The sequence below is a fragment of the Thalassophryne amazonica genome, chromosome 8, assembly GCF_902500255.1.
Source record: "Thalassophryne amazonica chromosome 8, fThaAma1.1, whole genome shotgun sequence".
Taxonomy (NCBI): Eukaryota; Metazoa; Chordata; class Actinopteri; order Batrachoidiformes; family Batrachoididae; genus Thalassophryne; species Thalassophryne amazonica.
This window is the reverse complement of record NC_047110.1, coordinates 83882855-83903831: the sequence shown is the minus strand read 5'-3', so window position 1 is coordinate 83903831 and position 20977 is coordinate 83882855. Positions and strand designations below refer to the sequence as shown.

At 40.4% G+C, this 20977-nt stretch overlaps 1 protein-coding gene across 3 annotated transcripts in view; it reads right to left on the bottom strand.

The window, feature by feature from the left end:
• Window positions 1–2441: 2441 nt before the first annotated feature.
• The window catches only part of trim44 (tripartite motif containing 44), a 152625-nt gene continuing 134089 nt past the window's right edge, over window positions 2442–20977 (bottom strand). For all 3 annotated transcript variants that reach the window (XM_034176850.1, XM_034176852.1, XM_034176851.1), the window contains one exon: window positions 2442–4005. In XM_034176850.1, coding sequence (XP_034032741.1) covers window positions 3921–4005 — 85 coding nt within the window. In that variant the 3' untranslated portion in view covers window positions 2442–3920. The remainder of the gene's footprint in view (window positions 4006–20977) is intronic.

Genomic DNA, 20977 nt, shown 5'->3' with positions numbered 1-20977 from the left:
AGTACGAGCCATTATTTCTGTGAAACGAAATGCACAAGGGAATGCAAATCCAGATATTTTACCAGTCCGATAACCGTGACCACCGCCTAAATGAGTCTCTCAGAGTCGATAAGTCGACACAGGCAGATCAGACACGCTGAGAAAAGCATTCTGGGCTTGATGAAGCTTCTCAGCTTAGGTGGAAATCAGGTGTGAAGGCAAATGTATGCCACATGATGCAATTTTGAGATAGCGAGAGCAGTGACAAAGAAAAACGAGAGATGGTGAGACAACACGGTTCTGATTGTAGCTGAGAGCAAAGAAATACACATAAAGAGCTCCCAGTTCTCCGAGGATGAGTATGTGCTCTGAATTTTGATGAAGGCAAACCAGAAAACCTATATTACCTTTTTACTCTGTGTCATTCCTCAATTATTTTATACCTGTCAGGTTTTCTCAAAATAACACTTTGGATGGTTCTCAGGTTTTAGCAACAATGGGCAAGACACAAATAAAAGTAAGTCCCTTCGGCTGCTCCCGTGTTTGCACTTGGGGTTGCCACAGCAAATCCAAGGTGGATCTGCATGTTGAACTGGCACAAGTTTTACGCCGGATGCCCTTCCTGACGCAACTCCACATTACATGGAGAAATGTGGCAGGGGTGGGATTTGAACCCGGAACCTTCTGAACTGAAACCAAGCGCATTAACCACTTGGCCACCACCCTGGCAAGACACAAATAAGAGTGTAAATATCGATACATTCAACAGCTTAGCAAAAAGTCTGTTTATAGATTTAGGAGAAAATTGACAAAACCCAGAAGTAACATCAGACTCCAGTCTTTTGTTACTGTAGAACAGAAAAGGAGCTGCTGACACATTAATATTTCAGTGCATGTTAATGCTGTGCTACTGCAGCAAAGTGAAATACAACCAAATATATTTGACAAAACATTCAAATTTCTATTTGAGACAACAACTCTCCCCCAGATTCCGTCACCGGGTTATTTTCTTGGAATAAAGTCAGTATAAATAGGCCTATAAAGTTGCCAGATCTGGACCCAAATCCTGGAAGCAACAGAATTAACTGCAAGCATTTTCCGGCCGAGTGATTCTGCTCTTTTTCTCTCTGTCCAAGGTGCAGAGGGCGTCACATGGGATTGGCGGCTATACTGACCACGAGATGCCATGTGTGAAACTGATGCAGCAGATGTTTTGATTTCCTGTTTTCTGTTTCTTCACCTTTGTGAAACTGTAAAAACTTGTAACTGTTAGAATGGCCCAAGCAGTGGGTCACCCCTTGGAGTCTGGTCTACTTCAGGTTTCTTCCTCAAATCATCAGAGGTAGTTTTTCCTTACCACTGTCACCTGTGTGCTTGCTCTAGGGGTTGGTAAGGTTAGACTTTACTTGTGTGAAGCACCTTGAGGCAGCTTTGTTGTGATTTGGCGCTATATAAAAATTAAATAAATTGAAATTGAAGCATCCCCATTCAGTCATCAGGAACAGAGGACAGGAATGAGGTCATAGGAACATCCATTTGTATTCCTACAGTACATTTTAAAAAGACAACTGAAGGTTCTTGCCAAAGTTGTCCTTGTTTACTGAGCGAGATCACAGTGGTCCCTCAACATTTTACTTTGACATTGCATCAACACTTTACAATTCAGCATTTTATGCCACGTTTCTGAATGAAAGTTGTAAACTGTGCAAATTCTGGCAGGTTTAGGTCTACATGTGAGAAGACAAGTACTGGCCTACTTCCATATAGGCCAGCAAAAGAATAACCAATCAAATATTCCAATTTATTCATCTTTGGACTCAGAAAATGTTACATCTTATCAGGACTCAGAAAATGTTACATCTTATCAGTCCTGTCTTCATTGTCTTTAAGTGCGTGGAAAAACCAACCACAGGACCATGTGCGGACATACTTGCACAAACACTGATCTATGCTGCATGAAATCTGAGTGGAAACTAGTGTGCCGGGAATAAAGGGGTTGGAGGAAGTCATATAAATAGGAATGGGCCTCCTGTGCATAAAATGAAAGAAATCAATCACAGTGCCTTCTGTCATTCCCTTTAAAACAAGTGTAGCAGATTAGTGCCAAGCTGCCAGAAAGCATCATGCAAATGGCCACCAAAGCTCCCTGAGGTAAAGAGGTAAGGTGACGTTCTTTTGTTCAGTTTAAATTATTCAATTTAGCTTTGGTTCTTGCTGGTCTATGGTGTGAGTATTAGTATTTAGATGTGAGCACTGAATGAGAAAACCACAGGAACAGTGGATGGAAACTATCAATAATGCTTATGATGCGTTGTGCCCTCCTTATCATCCAGTGGAAGATGGAGAATGTCATCTATATACCAAATCACAAGCACAAGTGTGGCATTTGTCTACAGTGGATACAAATAAACAGTACCCTGGAGACCATTTTAGCAAGAAAGAAGGAAAAGCAGAGCATTTTTAAAAAAGGTGTGTGTAAATTTTCTTTATTTTGAAACTGAACATACTTTTCCTTCAGTGAAAAATGCAAGACTTCGTATCTAATATAAGTATCAGTTTGGACGTTGGTGGTGTCCCAGGAGGAACCGTTAGTCAAGGTTCTTCAAATGGAGCAATATCTCCACCTGATGGACATTTATCATTAAGGCACATACAATAGAGTTTCACCAAGAGTTCTAGTATTTCTAAGAGGCAGGGAAATAATATTTGAACAGCACACTAATGAAGGAAAAGTACAAACACAGGTGGACTCCCTGTGGTTGGAATTGCAACCTTCACCTGTAAAGACAGTGACTGATGGGAATGTTAGTTTGGTTTGACAGGAATAACCTTTTAACGATTCTGGTAAAATGGAATGCATTAATTGTAAGCAACATTTATGAGGTGGCTGGCATCAGCAACAAAACTCGACATCTTGAATACTCATTTAAAAAAACCTCATCTCAGTGTTCATCTGAATCCAAACCAACATTATTTTTATTCCAGGATAGGCCCAACCTCTTCATCAGTGTAATGACAGCTGATCTGATGGCTTTTAGGGAATACTGATAGCAAACCAGCCAACAAACAGTTAAAAACACTGCTTCATTCTCAGAGGCAACTACTGCTGATATACACAGACTTCATCAAAACTGGCAGATAGATGAGCAGGTTAAGGCAGAAGAAGAAAATGCACACGCTAATTTAGGATCCAAATTCGCCAAAATAATGAGTTCTTACAGTCCATACAAGGTGGATACTGCACAAGTACTATTCTGCACAATCAAGTCTTTTGTTTTCCAAACTAATGAGGACTGTGCAGCATCCTGGTAATAGATGGGTAATTCTATGGTACCAGAATTGTTATTAGAGCAATTTTTTTTAATGGTAAGATCCAATATGGGCAGATTTAGCAGTCATTGTAATTCTGTGACTGTAGAATTCTCCAGATCTGACCAGCTTTGTGGCATCTGAAAAAAGTGCCATTTCCAATATCCCAGTTTAAAAAAATGTTTGTCAAAAAAATGACAGACACGAAATTACATTGTGAATAAATGAACAGGGACACATGGAAGGTGACAGAATTTGCCCGTTTCGGACATCTGGTGTGCTTAGCAGATGCTGTGCTCGGCTGCTTACCCAGACTCCTCTCTGACTGAGCCATGAAGCCAAGGAGCTGACTGGCTGTTAAGACAGAGACTGACAGTAATTGATTGCACATAACGTGCTTGTTTCAATTAAAAAAAGTTAGTAGGTGGTGAGGAATGAAAAAGTTTGAAAGCAGAAATGAGGCAGCCATCTGTATTTGTCACAGCAAATCCTCAAGGTCAGCTCAGTCCCAGAGGACACCGCGGGAGGGGAGGGGAGCCGAGAAGACGGCTGACAGAGAGGGAGAGGTCATGTGTGACAGCCTGGCGGGGCTGAAGTAGACTTTGAAAGACAGGTGGATGCAGATGCTGGGATCAGGGGGCGTGGTCCATGGAGGGACCAGACTCATTGTCTCCCAAGTCCAATGGGTCCATAGGATCTGCCCTTGGCTCTGGTATCCTGGAGGAGAGATAATGGAATCACATATCAGATGGCAGCTGTCACTTCGCCAGTATGCTTTGACAAACGCCTGCACACAAACACAATCAAAACGTACATATTACTGAAATATAATAAACCTTTGCAAAATGTGATCAGCTTCAATCAACGCAGCCCTTAAGTAGAAATCATTCAGTCTGTTAGATTTATATTAGCAGCTCTGTGCCGACAGAGATGGTTAAATTACAGAGACCTGTAGCAATCTGAGGCTGGCTGATGGATTCCATATCACCAGAGACAGTCTACACTAATCATATGCTCTAATTGGACAATGTCGTGAGGGTGACGGAGCAGTGCGCCTGCCTCAGTAGCAAGTCAGTTCTGCAACTTTTCTCATTCCACCTTCCAGCTTTCATATGATGATTTTCCCCTAAATGAAGGCGATAAGTCGGCATGTTTTTCTAAATGCACACTGATTGCACTGGGATGCTGTGCGAAAATTCAAAGCACTAAAGAGGAATGCCATTTAATTTACCCGCTACTCTCTCCTCATACTTTGGACAGTCAGTTTGATAATATATGAGATTCTAATCACATGAATCAAAGACGGTAACAAGGTACCTGGAAGCTCGACTACAGTGATGACAGTGAGGTAAGCGGGGAGGCTGAACCTTTTTGTGGTGAGTAGGAGGAGTGGAGGGAATGCCATAAAGCTCCCCGAGGTGAAGCAGTGACATAGCAAGATGTTTACTGGGGCTGGGACTATACACTTGACTCCCGTTACGATATGTATCACGATACATGGGTGCTAATTTGATATAGATCGCAATGCTTGAGAAACGAGATTTTACAAGTACAGTGGTCCCTCATTTATCGCGGGAGTTACGTTCTAAAAATAGCCCGAAATAGGCGAAATCCGCAAAGTAGTCAGCGTTATTTTTTACAATTATTATAGACATTTTAAGGCTGTAAAACCCCTCACTACACACTTTATACATTTTTCTCAAACAGGCATTAACATTTTCTCATTTTTCTCTCATGTGTAAACACTCTCAAAGTTCAAACCTTATAGAAAAATAAGACCAACCTGTTTTCAGGCCCAAACATTTTTTTTGAGAAATAAAAATAGAATGTTTTCCTATAAATAATTATGATGGCTTTTAGAACTAATGACTTTAACTTTAACGATCAACCTACGAGGTTGGACACATAAGAAATTATTAATAGTGACTGACCAGTATTTCACAGTTCCTCTGATCGCGCCTCTTCGTCCTGGCGCCGCTCCGCTAACGAGTCACACCTCGGTGCAGGTGTCTTTTTCCGAGTGAAGAACAGAGTTATGGGTAGTTATTGGCGCTCTTTTTTTCTTCTGGGCGAGAAGATTCTTATAAACAGACACGCAGAACACAATGCGAGTACTCTCCCTTCGCGGTGCCGCGACTGGCCTGCTTGATGAGGACGCAGAACACAATGCACTGTAAAAAAAAAAAAAACAAAGCATGCAAAATTGGACTAAAAAATCCGTGAAACTGCGAGGCCGCGAAAGGTGAACCATGTTATAGTGAGGGACCACTGTATTGCAATTTCATATTACAATATATTGCAATTTCTCTGCTTTTTGCTTTTCTTTTTAAGACTAGATCACGGAGAAATTTTAAATAATACTCTTTGCAAGACTTTATATCATAAATCACATTTTTAAAAAAATGCAAATCACATTTGAGCCCTTTTCCCCAAAAGAAGAATGTTTTTATTGTCACTGTCCTGAAAATACAAATAAAGTTAAAACAGCTCTCCTTTTCATCACACACACACACGCACGCATGCACACACACACGCTCCACCTCCTGGTCCCCTGTCCTGAGTGGCAGATGCACATCCTGTTTTCAACTTTATTTGTGTAGGCTATCTCATCACCTTTTCAGACGAGACGAGACCCCTATCATTGTGTCATCTGCGAACTTGATGACGATGTTCCTGGGGTGAGTGGGTGTGCAGTGGGAGGTATGGAGGGAGTATAGAGCCGGGCTGAGCACACACCCTTGCGGTGGTCCTATGCTAAGTGTCAGGACAGGGGAGGTGTGGGAGAATCATAAAACATATTTCGTAATTAAAATTTTTTTTGAAGTAAACTGCCTGTCAAAGTATCTTTATCCAGGGCCCTTGGGCAAGGTCGTTAATTCCCTATTGCTCCCGGTATGTAGTGAGCACCCTGTATGACAGCACCCTCACATCGGGGTGAATGTGAGGCATTATTTGTTAAGCGCTTTGAGTGTCTGATGCAGATGGAAAAGCGCTATATAAATGCAATCCATTTACCATTCACAGACTTGGCTGCATGAAAAGTGGTAAAATAGCTTATTCAGGCTGGGCAGTATCCAGTTATTTGGCATATTATGATGTGTGCCACATCACGTTACACACAGAACTGTTTTGCAGTCTTGAATTAATATTTTCCATGCTCAAAGTGAAAGGCCGATGCTGTTTTGTACCTCAACGTGTCAGCGAACCGCTCACACCCAGTGGTGGGCACAGTTCCTCTAATCTGCTAACCGCTAATTATCAAAGCTAACGTTTTCATTAGTGGATTAGCTTTCCAGACAACTTTGAAAACCATCAGCAGACCAATTAGCTTCCGATACATTTAGTTCCAATAACTTTTAGACCACCAACATATTTTTGCGGGCATAGTCAATAAAGCTAAACAGTTAAAAACATTTGTAAAGTCTGAAATCAAAGATTTTAGTGCCTGTCTGTTACATGTTTTGTAGCAGACAGACAGCCAGCCATGAATGGTAGAGCTCTATTCTCTGCAGGCAGAGGAGAGCGGACTACGAGAGAGAAAGGAAGAGCGAGGGAAGAAAAAAAAAAGATAATTTCTCTTCACACCATACAGACCTGCCGGTCAATTCACTGGAGTCTTGCACAGGCAGACAGTTTTGACTTATGGTTATAATTTTGAACAAACTAATTGCGGACAAGTTATTGAAATTAATGGTATGTCTTTCGTTTTACAAAGTGAAAATATCAGCTATATGTTGTTGTCCATTCGTCTGCTCCCGGTTTTTGTTTGGGGTCGCCACAGCGGATACAGCCACATCTGCATTGGTAATTGGCACAAGTTTTACGCCGGATGCCCTTCCTGACACAACTCCAGTTTCACCTGGAGAAACACACACAGCCGCTGGTGTTCCAAAGAAGTCTCCCATCCAAGTACTAACCAGATCCTACTCTGCTTATATTTCTGCTTATATTTTATAGTATTAGTTTTAAAGTAATGCACTAATTTTGAAGGTTTTGAGTTTAGACACACGTCGCGTTGCATTATGGGTACATTCGTTTTCTGACGTCAGCGGTTGGCTGGTCGGTATAACACACAGTTACTTGTGGTGGGTTTTACAAATAAATCTGTCTTAGGCCATTTGAAAACTGAAAATTCTGTTTGTTAATTCCAATGTCCAATCTTGATCTTTTCCTGCTGCTGTGGTCATCAACACTGAGGCACCTATGTGCTGGATCATGCACATAGAAAAGCACCACATGGTCAAAATGTGGTAATGGTCCCTTCCAAGTCAAGCGATACTCATCTGGGTCTCCTCCGGTAACAATATATTCGATATAAAATCATTACAGCCATTCCAAAGGCTCATGACAACTAAATTCTTGTATGTGTAGTTCCACACAGGAACTGTCCAGATAAAACTAACATTTTGTGTAAAGAAACTCAGTGTTGTGGCAGTTGTAGGGGATACAACAAAATGATGCAATGATTTTCATTGTTTTAAAATATGCCCCTAATGACAAACTTTAAAATCTCAGATACACTGTACTGTGGCATTTTCCCGCAGGTCTGTCAAAAACAGATTTTCTCATCAATCTCTACTTCTCCAAGGTTCAAGTTCCTCTCCCACCCATGCCACAATTCCTATATTCTATATTCTTTTCATCAGCTCATGTTGTGTTCAGCACTAGTTTTATTTTTTTTGGGGGGGGGGGGGGGGGGGGTACAGATAATCACACAGCTGTTAAGAGGCTGCTGTGTCTTTCTGAGAACTGCTCCATGAGATTTCCTGATTTCCTGCCTGACACACTTCTGTTGGCAGGAACAAAGTGCTGCTTCCTCTACCTCCCTGTGCCTCCAGGAGGAGCACACCATCAGAGCCCAAACCCACAATAATGTCAGCTCAAAAAGCAGCCAAACATTTGCACACTCAAAGGCATGTGAGCATGTGCACAGGAAGGGAGTAGGTGGGTGGCGGACTGTGTCAGCACATATACTGTACATAAATGCAGAAAGACGTTCAATGAGCTCTATATTTTATATATAGTGTACATCTGAGAGATTAATTATTCAGACGTTCTGGCAAGAAAGCTGCCAATTAACTACAGTCTGTGAGTTTAATCTTCGATTGTGTGTTGGAGTATCCACAAGCAAAATGTTGAACTTCCCATCGATTGTAACAATGACACTCGGGAGTCAAATTGTCGATAGTGTCACGGGGAATGTTCGCACATCTGTAACACACACTCACTCACAAAGATATTAGGAGGAAATCACTGGCTGACATTTATGTAAGCCAATTTCTTCTTGCATCTCCGCTCACAACCTAAACAGTCACAAAACTCTTTGTTGAAAAAAAAAAAGAAAAAGTAATTACAAAGGTATTCATATGGCACAAAGCGTGGCCTACACCACAGAAGCAAATGAACTATTTATATTCAGACGGTCGCTGCTATGCCTTAGGACACATGAATGTAATAACTTATTTATACTACCCACAGGAAAAAGGCCATTACGTGAGAGAGGGTGAGAAGGCGGGGGAGAATGGCATGAAAGGGATGGGTAGAAGCGGCGGAGAAAAAGGGCAGAATGGAGCTTGAACATGCAACAAAATGTCAGTGGGTGTGTGATAAAATCCCTCCAAGTTTTAAAACTGTTGCTTTGTTCTCTGTCTCTTTCAGTGAGGCTTCCCTGGCTTAAGTAAAAGATCACTTTGCTCTGCGTGTGGGCGTGCGTGAATGGGAGGTTCGTTCCTGATGACTGGGTTCTTTCCATCCATGACTTATTCATAAGCTTTAATGCAGTCAATGTATTATTGATCAGGAACGATCACTGCCTCCTCCTCTTGATGTGGCCGTGGCTTGTGGACGGAGGCTAACTGGGCTAAGAGAGCTGCTGCACAGCTTTCTGTGCAGGGTTCAGAGAAAATCGGTACTGATGGATGGCCATCAGCTTCGGTGTGGGGAAATTTGGACCATTTGTGCGGGTGCGTGAGAGGCAGACAGAGATGGGGGAGGGAAGGTTAGATAGGACCGATAAGAATAGAACAAAGCTAATTTCCCCTCTGTGACTGAGAGAAAAGGTTCTTCACCAGCCATAAAACGACCCCATCATTCAAGGAAGGAAACCTCTGGCCATCAGTGAAGACAAGCGGGGCAAGCACAATGTTTCTGAAAAGCCTTTTCCTGTTTTGTCCTCATTTCCTGTTTTATCCTCAGCCCTCAAGAATAACCTTTTGAAATGAACACTGTGGCTGACCCAAAAGGATCAATACCTTTCATTTGCTAAACTCCTCCCAACTTCTGTTAGACCTGGGTCTAGTCTGTGCTGTTTTCAACCAAATGGTTTAACTGATTATGAAACCTCATTGATCAAGATCTGCAGTGTCTGTGGACAAAATAATGAACCAAACCAAAATTAAAATGGGCCATTTGAAAAAGGTGCAATGACACTACAGCTGTCATTGTTAATCTACGTCTGGGTATTCTTGTAGTAGGATAGTGGCAATTTTAGCAATTTTGCCTCTGTTCAACACCAGAGTTAAAAATATGTATTGAAGTGCATAGTGAATGCTAAATATTGCAATGCTGTAAGTCCATAGACCTCTAGAACAAATTAGTGTGAGATGGCTGTTTTCATTGGTGAAACACCAAATGGAAGCAGCTGAAAAAAGAAAAAAACCTGCACAACTTAACATGAAAGAAAACATTGCCATGCATACACAACTGACTTTCAAATCAGCGGCGAGCACACATCAACGACTCCAACATCTCAAATATTGTTTGCTGGACAATGTTGGACCTTTCAGGGTAACTTGCATTTCATAGCACACTCCTCCAGCATAGTAATAGAACACAGGTGTAAATATCTGCAGCGCTTCTTTGCAGCCTTTGTTGATCTTCTCAAAGTGTTCAATTCAGGTGATTGGACTGCTATCTGGGAGTCCTTCGAAGTGGTGGATGCGTATAGAGGCTGAAGTCCGGTAGTCATGCTTACATTCTTTAAACACTCACAGCCCTAGAATACAGTTGGTGGTTGACTTCTTGAGCATGAAACCAGACTGTTCTGGTTGCTTAACAGCAAGTAGCTGGAACTGAATCTTGTGAAGAATAATCCTTCCAAGCACCTTCCCTGGCACAGAGAGTAGTGCGATACCCCTATTGTTGTAACCCATGCAAACACCCTTTCATTTCCAGATTGGAACAAGTCATTTCTTTCAGTCTGTAAGGGTGTTACCCATCTCCCAGAATGACACCAAGATCACTTATAAATGGGCGTGGCCCAGCCATATAGGCTACTGCTAAGGACAGGGTCCATCCACGGGGGAGCCACAAATAAGGGAAAAAAAAAATAATAGAGTCAACTTTCATTATTCTTATACTAAAACTAGTTAATACTATTTATGTTTTAATATGAAGTAAATATTAAAGGATTATTAACCGACCATGAGGTCTGAACAGGGAAATATCAGGCCGATGTGTTGTCAGTATGGACCGAGCATTAGCGAGGTCCATGCAAAAAAACACAGAGAACTGATATCCCTGTACAGACCAAGCAAGCGAGGTTAATAATTTTTGTTTATTTTATATATATATATATATATATATATATATGAATATGAATATGGAAGCTGCTGACTGCTCATAGTCAGAACTATTTGCTTCACATCCATGAAGAACTTGATAACAGATGATCCGGTCATTAGCTGGTAAGCTTCCAATCTGTGGGTTTCCTCCAATGCTGTTTATGGAGTATGTTTATTTCCGACTTGGTTTTTTTAATCATGTTTTTTGCTTCCTGATTTGTAACGCAAATATGTGTTATGGGCCGACTGCCATGGTAACCGGTCCAGATATGGGAAAATACCCAACTGGTAATTAGCCAATCAGAGCACACATAGCATTGCAGCCACGTAATAAAAGCCCATATTGATTTAACTGCATAGCAAAGCCTATTAAATAATAATGATGATAATAGTTTCCTCGTCGCTTCCCCTCCCCTCCACCTCCACCCAAAAGTGTCTGATGAGCCTTCTAGATCATTACGTCATTATGGCCCAAACTGTCTGGTGTTGGGACGCGATTTACGCTGTTGGCCATCTTAATGCAATTTACCACAGAAACAGTGGCTTTTTCTGGATTAATTTGTCTCTCAACGAGCTCCACTTCTTCATCAATAATCAAGCTCCAAACCAATGTAACAGTAGGTGCAATTTCCCTCCATGAATTGTGGATCATTTGAGCATCTTTGTCTGACTCCTTGTTGTAAAGTTGGTCATATTTGCAGACTTTTCAGCCAAAACATATTTGATCCATGATCAAAATGTAGCCGCTGTGCGCACTGCAAAAACTATTAAAATATGACTTGAGAGGAAGGAGTGAAAACATAAAAGTAACGAATCACAGCCCTTGCGGTCTCCGTCATTAAGCAGGTGCACATCAAGCTTTGGAGAGGGTTTGTAGCCACGCAGACGGCTCTGATCTAAGGTGGTTGTCTTTGGTTGTCCATACCCAGGGTCATGTGTGAAACCTGACACCATGTTACAGTGCAGGCAACAGCAACAGTTTGTTAATAACTACCTTGTTTTGGTCCCAGGACTGAGCAAGGTTTGAAAAAAATTAAATGGTATACAGAGTCAGCTTGCAAACAATTGGTGGTCATTATGACTTGAGACTTGACTTGGGACTTGCTGATTCATGACTTGAGAGTGACTTGATGGTGACTTTGTCCCACCTCTGGTAGAGACATATAGAATTATAGAGTGGAGAGGGGGTGTTTGCCCTGATCAAGCTCGATTTCTATACTCTTGGCAGAAAAGCAGTGCCATCGAGCTCCGGTTACCACAGCAGCTGTGCCAGCTTCACTGCCATATGAATAATCATACTGCAGATGCTGGGATATGCTGAATAGGTTTGGGGAGTGTGTGGAGATGGGGGATAAGGAAAAAGGGAGGAGTTAAGAGCAAGCCGGGGGCTGAGAAAAAGGGGAGAGAGGTTTCTCTTGATTAAGCAAAGAGGTTGAATGAAAAGGAGTCTGTGTACATAGTACTGGTGGCAATCACCCGCAGGGGAAAATAAATATTACAATTTGCATTCCCACACAGCAGTGATGCCATCTAAGCACACTCCATCACTTAAGACGGCAGGGCCCATTTCTCAAGCCCTTGGGGGCCTATGAGGTTTGGCCTAATGAGAGAGGCTCCTTAATGGATATTGATAGAGCCCACGAGGAGACACTCTTAGCCTTATACTGCAGTGAAGCACTGCACTCTACTGCAACTTAATGAAGTAAAACCTGTCGCTGCAGCAGGATTATTTAACACTACAAACAGATTTGTGACAGGGGATCACTGTGATAGGGGAAATGCATTGAATAGAAGAGTGAAAGGGAAAGAAACAAGAGCAATAATGCAGCAGTAATTGCAAAAGATAAAGAAAAATTGATTTGTAGATGGAAATCTAATGTTAAAAAAATACAGAGATGTGCTGGAGGCTATTATGAGCAATTTACTTTCCCTGCACTAACGCTCCACTAGGTCTAATTGGCAATTGTCCTGGAAGGGTTTACATGCCATAGGTATTAAAGGCACTGCGCTGCGGTGGTTTGAATCATATTTGTCTAATAGATTACAATTTGTTCATGTAAATGGGGAATCTTCTTCACAGACTAAAGTTAATTATGGAGTTCCACAAGGTTCTGTGCTAGGACCAATTTTATTCACTTTATACATGCTTCCCTTAGGCAGTATTATTAGACGGTATTGCTTAAATTTTCATTGTTACACAGATGATACCCAGCTTTATCTATCCATGAAGCCAGAGGACACACACCAATTAGCTAAACTGCAGGATTGTCTTACAGACATAAAGACATGGATGACCTCTAATTTCCTGCTTTTAAACTCAGATAAAACTGAAGTTATTGTACTTGTCCCCACAAATCTTAGAAACATGGTGTCTAACCAGATCCTTACGCTGGATGGCATTACCCTGACCTCTAGTAATACTGTGAGAAATCTTGGAGTCATTTTTGATCAGGATATGTCATTCAAAGCGCATATTAAACAAATATGTAGGACTGCTTTTTTGCATTTACGCAATATCTCTAAAATCAGAAAGGTCTTGTCTCAGAGTGATGCTGAAAAACTAATTCATGCATTTATTTCCTCTAGGCTGGACTATTGTAATTCACTATTATCAGGTTGTCCTAAAAGTTCCCTAAAAAGCCTTCAGTTAATTCAAAATGCTGCAGCTAGAGTACTGACGGGGACTAGAAGGAGAGAGCATATCTCACCCATATTGGCCTCTCTTCATTGGCTTCCTGTTAATTCTAGAATAGAATTTAAAATTCTTCTTCTTACTTATAAGGTTTTGAATAATCAGGTCCCATCTTATCTTAGGGACCTCGTAGTACCATATCACCCCAATAGAGCGCTTCGCTCTCAGACTGCAGGCTTACTTGTAGTTCCTAGGGTTTGTAAGAATAGAATGGGAGGCAGAGCCTTCAGCTTTCAGGCTCCTCTCCTGTGGAACCAGCTCCCAATTCAGATCAGGGAGACAGACACCCTCTCTACTTTTAAGATTAGGCTTAAAACTTTCCTTTTTGCTAAAGCTTATAGTTAGGGCTGGATCAGGTGACCCTGAACCATCCCTTAGTTATGCTGCTATAGACGTAGACTGCTGGGGGGTTCCCATGATGCACTGTTTCTTTCTCTTTTTGCTCTGTATGCACCACTCTGCATTTAATCATTAGTGATCGATCTCTGCTCCCCTCCACAGCATGTCTTTTTCCTGGTTCTCTCCCTCAGCCCCAACCAGTCCCAGCAGAAGACTGCCCCTCCCTGAGCCTGGTTCTGCTGGAGGTTTCTTCCTGTTAAAAGGGAGTTTTTCCTTCCCACTGTAGCCAAGTGCTTGCTCACAGGGGGTCGTTTTGACCGTTGGGGTTTTACATAATTATTGTATGGCCTTGCCTTACAATATAAAGCGCCTTGGGGCAACTGTTTGTTGTGATTTGGCGCTATATAAAAAAAATTGATTGATTGATTGATCCACTTTTTAGCCATCACATCTGCCAACTTCCCATCTTCTCTCTACTGATTTATATTCTTACCTTCATGTGACAGGCTTTCTAAGAATATGTAATTTAAAAAACAGCCTCAGAACACAGCTTTCATTAAGAGTGCATCTGTGATCTTTCCAATATTTTGCACAGTGACGATCCTGCCAGCTAGAATGTGAGAAATGGATGGATCCTAATGGAATCAAGGAAAGCGTATGAAGAGGGAGAGGGGTGTATAATGATGGAAAAGACTATCTGTCAGGCCTTCAGGAAATGTGAAGAACACAGAAGCGAGGGAGAAAACAGAATGTTGGCATTAAGGGACATCAACTTGATCAACTTGGAGACAAGAAAAACAGGTGTACTGTGTAAATGTCAAAACCACAAAACAAAACTCTATGGTTTATTGTTTGACCAAGAGGAGGAGTTTCTACTGTTGTGTTCATGCCATAGTTTACTTCGGTGATGGCCAGACAGGACACTCTACTCACATGGTAAAATACAAAAAGTATATGTGGGCACCACAAAGATCAGAAAGCAAGAAGATCAAGTGCACAACTTTGGTCTGCTCAGTATAAGTATTGCATTATTATTATAACTAGTTTGGGAGGTCCTGACACTTATACGTCGGTGCAACTTGTATACTGAAAAATCATGTTTGTTATTAATAATAACAAAGATAGTAACTATGTATAAAGGGCTTTCTCAAGAATAAAAGAACAAAAGCTTTCAAAATAAAAGAATAAATGCCAAGAATAGAGCTGATAATATAGTGATACTCAGATGTTGTGTGTCACTTGCATGGTGAGGGAATGTTAGTTAAAACATTATGGTCATGCAATGTTTCGCTGGGCACGATCCAGCATGCAGATACCTTCGTGCTGAGGGCCTTGACAGCTGGAGAAGGACAAGGGGACATCCGTTTTTCATTTGGCTGTGACAGATAGATAGGATGGCCATTTTTGAGGTGTGTTATGTGTCTGGGTGGCTGTCACCCAGGACCCAAGGCACTTCTTTGGTGTGGTGGATGTAATGACTCACAGTACCAGCACAAGCTCCCAGACCTGACCTCTACTGAGCATGTATAATACTGGAAAAACATACAGGAGGTGTAAAATTCATTATTATTTATATGTGGTCCCAAGTTTAACAGCTTGCAAAGAAATTATATTTGTGCTAAGTTACCAAGTGAACACAGGGGTGGAGAGGTGAACAATTACCTTTATAAATCAATTTCCCTTGTGGACATGTGTGCTAACAAAAGCAAAAAACTGATCTGAACTGCTGCTGACAGGAAATAAAAAGAAACTGAAAGGGTAATGAAAATGATGTAAATGTACTGTGAAATCATTTTCATTTCCTAAGAGAGCCCTTTATTCTTACAGTGGGTAATCATTTGATATAAATAGCCCGTTTTTAAGATTTCAAGTGGTGGAGTAGTAGACACACTAAAATAACACCAAACCAACTCAATAAGCGACACAAGAAAATGATTCCTTTTAATTAAAAATGTTTCCAAGAGCAAAATTCTACACATTGATGGTGTTTACCTTGAATATCTTTGTTATCTGAGCCCGTATCGCCAGAACAGAATTAATTCATATACACCAAGATGTACAGCGGGATTACTGCAGATTAGAGTCTACTGCACAAATATGACTTGCTGGTTCCCATCAGGGTATTTACTAGTAATGACCGGATCATCTATCTTAACCATTAGGACAATCGGAAGAAAATCTCAAACTGTAGAAACAACTGACGTCATGAGACCTACAACATTATTAGGGTAAATGGTCTCCATCTACATATAAAACACTTTGAAATTTGGTGTTTCAAAACTTTATGACATTAAATAAAAACACATTGAGAATATATGTCTGGCAATATTATGTCTAGACAATAAGACTACTCAAATCAGCCTGAACACCCATAATGCAGTCAAATATTGTAGAACCCTTGGTGGTGCTTTGTTGAAACAATGCAATGCACAGGCCTGTCAAACACTGGGCCAAACATATAAATAGTATATTTATGCAATAGGTTACTGTACTCCTGAAGCAATACAGACCCCACATTGTTTCTGTGTAGGCTCTCTCACCCCACATTCTATTTCCAGACTACTGTAGCTTGTTATCCCTGGAAACAAGTAAAAAATAAATACATAAATAAATAAATAAATAACACATATCATCCAGTCCTCCAGTTCATACAAACTATAGCTGCTCAGGTTAGGAGAAGAAACAGAGGTACTTTGCCCTATGACTGTATTGTATCACCTCACTGGTTACCTGTTATTTTTAGAATTTACTGGCTTAAAAATTAATGAATTCCTTTTAAAACATGACTGGGTCTATTCCCAAGACACATCACTGACTATGTATGAGAGTTTGACTTTTTTAAACTAAAAACTGAAGCCATGTTGTCCTGTGTTTTATTTTATTAGTATAGCACCAAATCACAACAACGCTGCCCCAAGGCGTTTCACATGAGGAAGGTCTAACGTTACCAAACTCCTTGAGCAAGCACACAGGTGACAGTGGTAAAGAAAAACTCCCTCTGGTGATAATGAAAAAGAAACTTCAAACAGACCAGACTCAAGAGTGGTGACCCACTGCTAAGGCCATTCTAAGTTACAAAGTTTTTTCAAAATTTACAAGAATTTCTTTGCAAACAGAAGAAATGGAAAAGATCCATCCATCAATACATTTTCTAAACCCGCTTACTTCAAATAAGGGTCACCGGGGGTGGGGGGGTTTGGTGGCCTGGACAGGACACCAGTCTGTCTTAGGGCTACATATAGACAAACAAACACATTCATACCCACATGCACACCTACAGACAAAGTTTAGAAACAAAAAACAGAAAAACAGAAGAAAAAAAAAACAAAAACAAATTCAGCTAAAAAAAGAAAAAAAAGAATCAGCTCAAGACTACTACTGTAATTTAACACCCCCAGATGTGAGCACATTACCCCTGTCCTGTACTCTCTGCACTGGCTTCCCATCCACTGCTGAACTGATTTTAAAAGTTTAATATTTGCTTCTAAAACTCTTAATGGTCTTACACCACCCTATTTCACTGAGTTATTGGTACTAAATGACCAAAGCAGGGTTTTGAGGTCATCTAATCTCTGTCTGCTGGAGGGTCCCAGATCAAACCTGAAACATTGGACTGAGCAGGCTTTCTCAGTCACTGAGCCCAGACTTTGGAACAAGCTCCCCCCATTTTTGAAAATTAAAGACTTTTCTTTTAAAAATGGCTTTTAACACTTAGTGCTGCTGTGACATTTTATTCTGGTTTTATGTACACACTTATCTTCCTTGACTTTATTTTGTTACTGTATATTGTCCTTGTGTAGGCCGTTTTTAGTTTTACTGGAAAGCACTTAATCAGGGGTGGCCAAGTTCGGTCCTCGAGAGCCACATTACTGACACTCTTAGTTGTCTCCCTGCTCCAACACACCTGAATCCAATGAAAGACTCGTTAGCAGACTTTTAATGAGCCTTTCATTGTCCAGAATAAACAACAGTATCAAAATCATTAGGTAAAGGCAAGGTCAAGGAAGCAGGCAGGACGTTCAAAAACACAGCAGGAAAATCACAAACAAGGACTCTGAAGAAGGCTAGAAGTGAAGGCACGATCTGGCGGAAAGGAAGTGAACAAGGTGAGGCTTAAATACAAGGTGTAATGAGCAGGTGATGAGAAACAGGTGTGAGGAAGTGGAAGACTAGAGGGAAACGCCCACCACCAGGCACCAAGTGACAGACAAGAGAAGCAGTGACAGAAAACCCCAAGCAAAAACGACAGACAAAAAAGACACCACACAGAACATGACAACAAAAATATTGCACAATAAAACACCAAAACACATCCCAGAACGCCGAACCCTGACACACTGGTCACCTTTTGGACTGTATAAAAGGCTATACAGATACAAGGTGATCATTTGACTGAGCAACAAAAACAGGGTTCTTAATTGAAATAAAAAAACAAAAAACAACAAAAAAACTGTCCATCTTGGATCTTTAGGTAGGTCTTGAAAAAGTAGGGATTGTTGGGTTCAGAAAGCCCTACTATTTGCTATTTAAGTCAGGTCTGGGAGCATGCACTGCCGCCAAGCATTCCTACATCACCACACTACAGAAATGCCTTGGGTCGTGGACTGCAACCATCCAGGCCAGGGGTGGGCAACTTGTTCCAGAAAGGGCCAAGAGGGTGCAGGTTTTCTTTGCAGCCACTGACTCCACCAGGTGATTTCACTGATTAACTGATTCCATCTGCTCAAAGTGATATTAATCAGTCAAATCACCTGGTGAAGTCAGTGGCTGCAAAAAAAACCCCTGCACCCTCTTGGCCCTTTTTGGAACAACTTGCCCACCCCCGATTCCAGGCAGTCAACCGGCCATTTATCCAACCATCCATCTACCGCAACCAACTCAAACATGAGCACCCCTTGGCTTTTTCTAGTTGCTGTTACTCTTATTACTGATTGGATTTGCATACTGGATCATGCTCAGAGAATCGTACCACAGGGTAACAGATAATCAATGGCACCCTCCCCCACCCAATGCATGTGGTATTCATCATCTGAGTCTCCAAAAGTAATTGTTTGACACAACCCCATTCCAGTATTCTTCAAAGTTATCTACTACCAAGATATCCAGTAATCACCTGAAGTCACTTAGGTTAGTGTCCAACTATCACAACAATACAGAAAGACAGGAAGCACCAGAACCTTGCAGACTTGGATCTTTATTGTTCCGAAAAGAAACTGGCATCAACAAGGCCCTTCTTTGTCCAAGAACTTTATGATATATAGAAACACTTCTGATGTCAGTGTCCAGGAAGTGACTGAAAAATGACTTCTCTTGATCCAGGACAACCTCAGATACTCAGACTACTTAATCAACTTCTGCAATGCAATCAGTCAATATAATCCAAAATGGAATCAATAGTTTCTATTTAGAGGGCACAAAAACTAAATGTAATGATGGCTGCTTGATGCAAAGGGGCTGGATCTATCTGACATGCAAGTCATGAGCATGCTGTAGTCTGAACACAATGTCAAATTGTAGCACCCATCATCCCCTAGAAACCGGACTATGCCAAGCACACAGTGCTGTGGTATTAAGCGGGCCAAAGACCATACACAAATTGGGGGCAAAAGTGACATAACCCTGGAAGTTGCTGTGACAGTTAACATGTATTTGAATATCGTGTCCTTTAAAGCATGTTGTATCGACTCTGTGTGAAGAGTGTGTTTAAGGTACAGCTGCTTCAGCTGTCCTTTGAGATAGGCCTCACACTCAGATCCCTGAATGAAAGAAGGTCTGAGACTAGTCGCCTTTAGTATTTACGAAGTTAAGTGGAAAAATTGTCATTTCATGGTCATTTGCTGTTGTGCACACAGTCATGTGCACTTCCACACAGACCTGAGATTTCTCTGGCTGTTAAAAGGTGAAGCGTATGATTGATGTTTTGTGTGTGTGTGTGTGTGTGTGTGTGTGTATGTATATATATACACATACATACATACATTTCTTTCTTTCTTTAATATTTATTTCATTCATTTAAAAGAAAAACAGAAAAGCAAAAAACAAAAGCACCACAATACCAGAATGAAAAGGAGCAGAAAGAAGAACAAGTCTTATGATTTCTGCCCCTTTTAACAATACAATCTTTCAATATACAGCATCATAGTCAACATTATTTAACAGATTGCATTTCTTTAACTTGTCACATACCACTGACCCATTTCATAATTATGACCATTAATTAATAGATTACATCACTGACAGGTTACATTTAAACTTAAGACACTCCAAACATTATTAACAGTTTACTTTTTTTTTTTTTTTTTACTTTCTTGCAGCCCACTGACTTACTTCATAGTTTCATACTTACTTAATACATCTAATTTAATATGTTTTTTAAATAATTTAAGCGACCTTAATTCTTTAATTTCTTTATTAAGATTGTTCCATAATTTGACACCATTTACTGCAATACTCCTTTCCTTTACTTTGGTTCTAAATCTTGGTTTTTTAAAGACTTCTATTCCTTTCAATTTATAACTACTTACTCTTTTTTCAAACATATTTTGAATGTTTGTTGGTAAAGTATTTTTATTAACTTGGTACATCGTTTGTAATATTTTCAAATCAACTAAATCATGAAATTTAAGTACCCTATACTTAAACAATGGATTAGATGAATCTCTAAAACCACTGTTACTAATCACTTTTAAAGCTCTTTTCTGCAAAATAAATAAAGGTTGTATATAGGTTGTATATGTTGATCCCCAGATTTCTACACAGTAAGTTAAATATGGGACAATCAATGAATTGTACAATGTTAATAAACCATAACTATTTAATGAATATTTTACTTTATGCAAAACAGCAATGGCTTTCGCTATTTTTCCTTTTATGTAATTTATGTGTGACTTCCATGTAAGATCTTCATCAATCATGACTCCTAAAAATTTCATTTCTTTTACCCTTTGTATATCCATTCCATCTATTTGTAATGACACATTATTTTCTTTCGCTCTATCATTAAACAATATGAAATTTGTCTTATTAATATTTAGTGACAATCTGTTTATATCAAACCAATGTTTAACTTTTTCCAACTCTGTATTTATCACTTGTG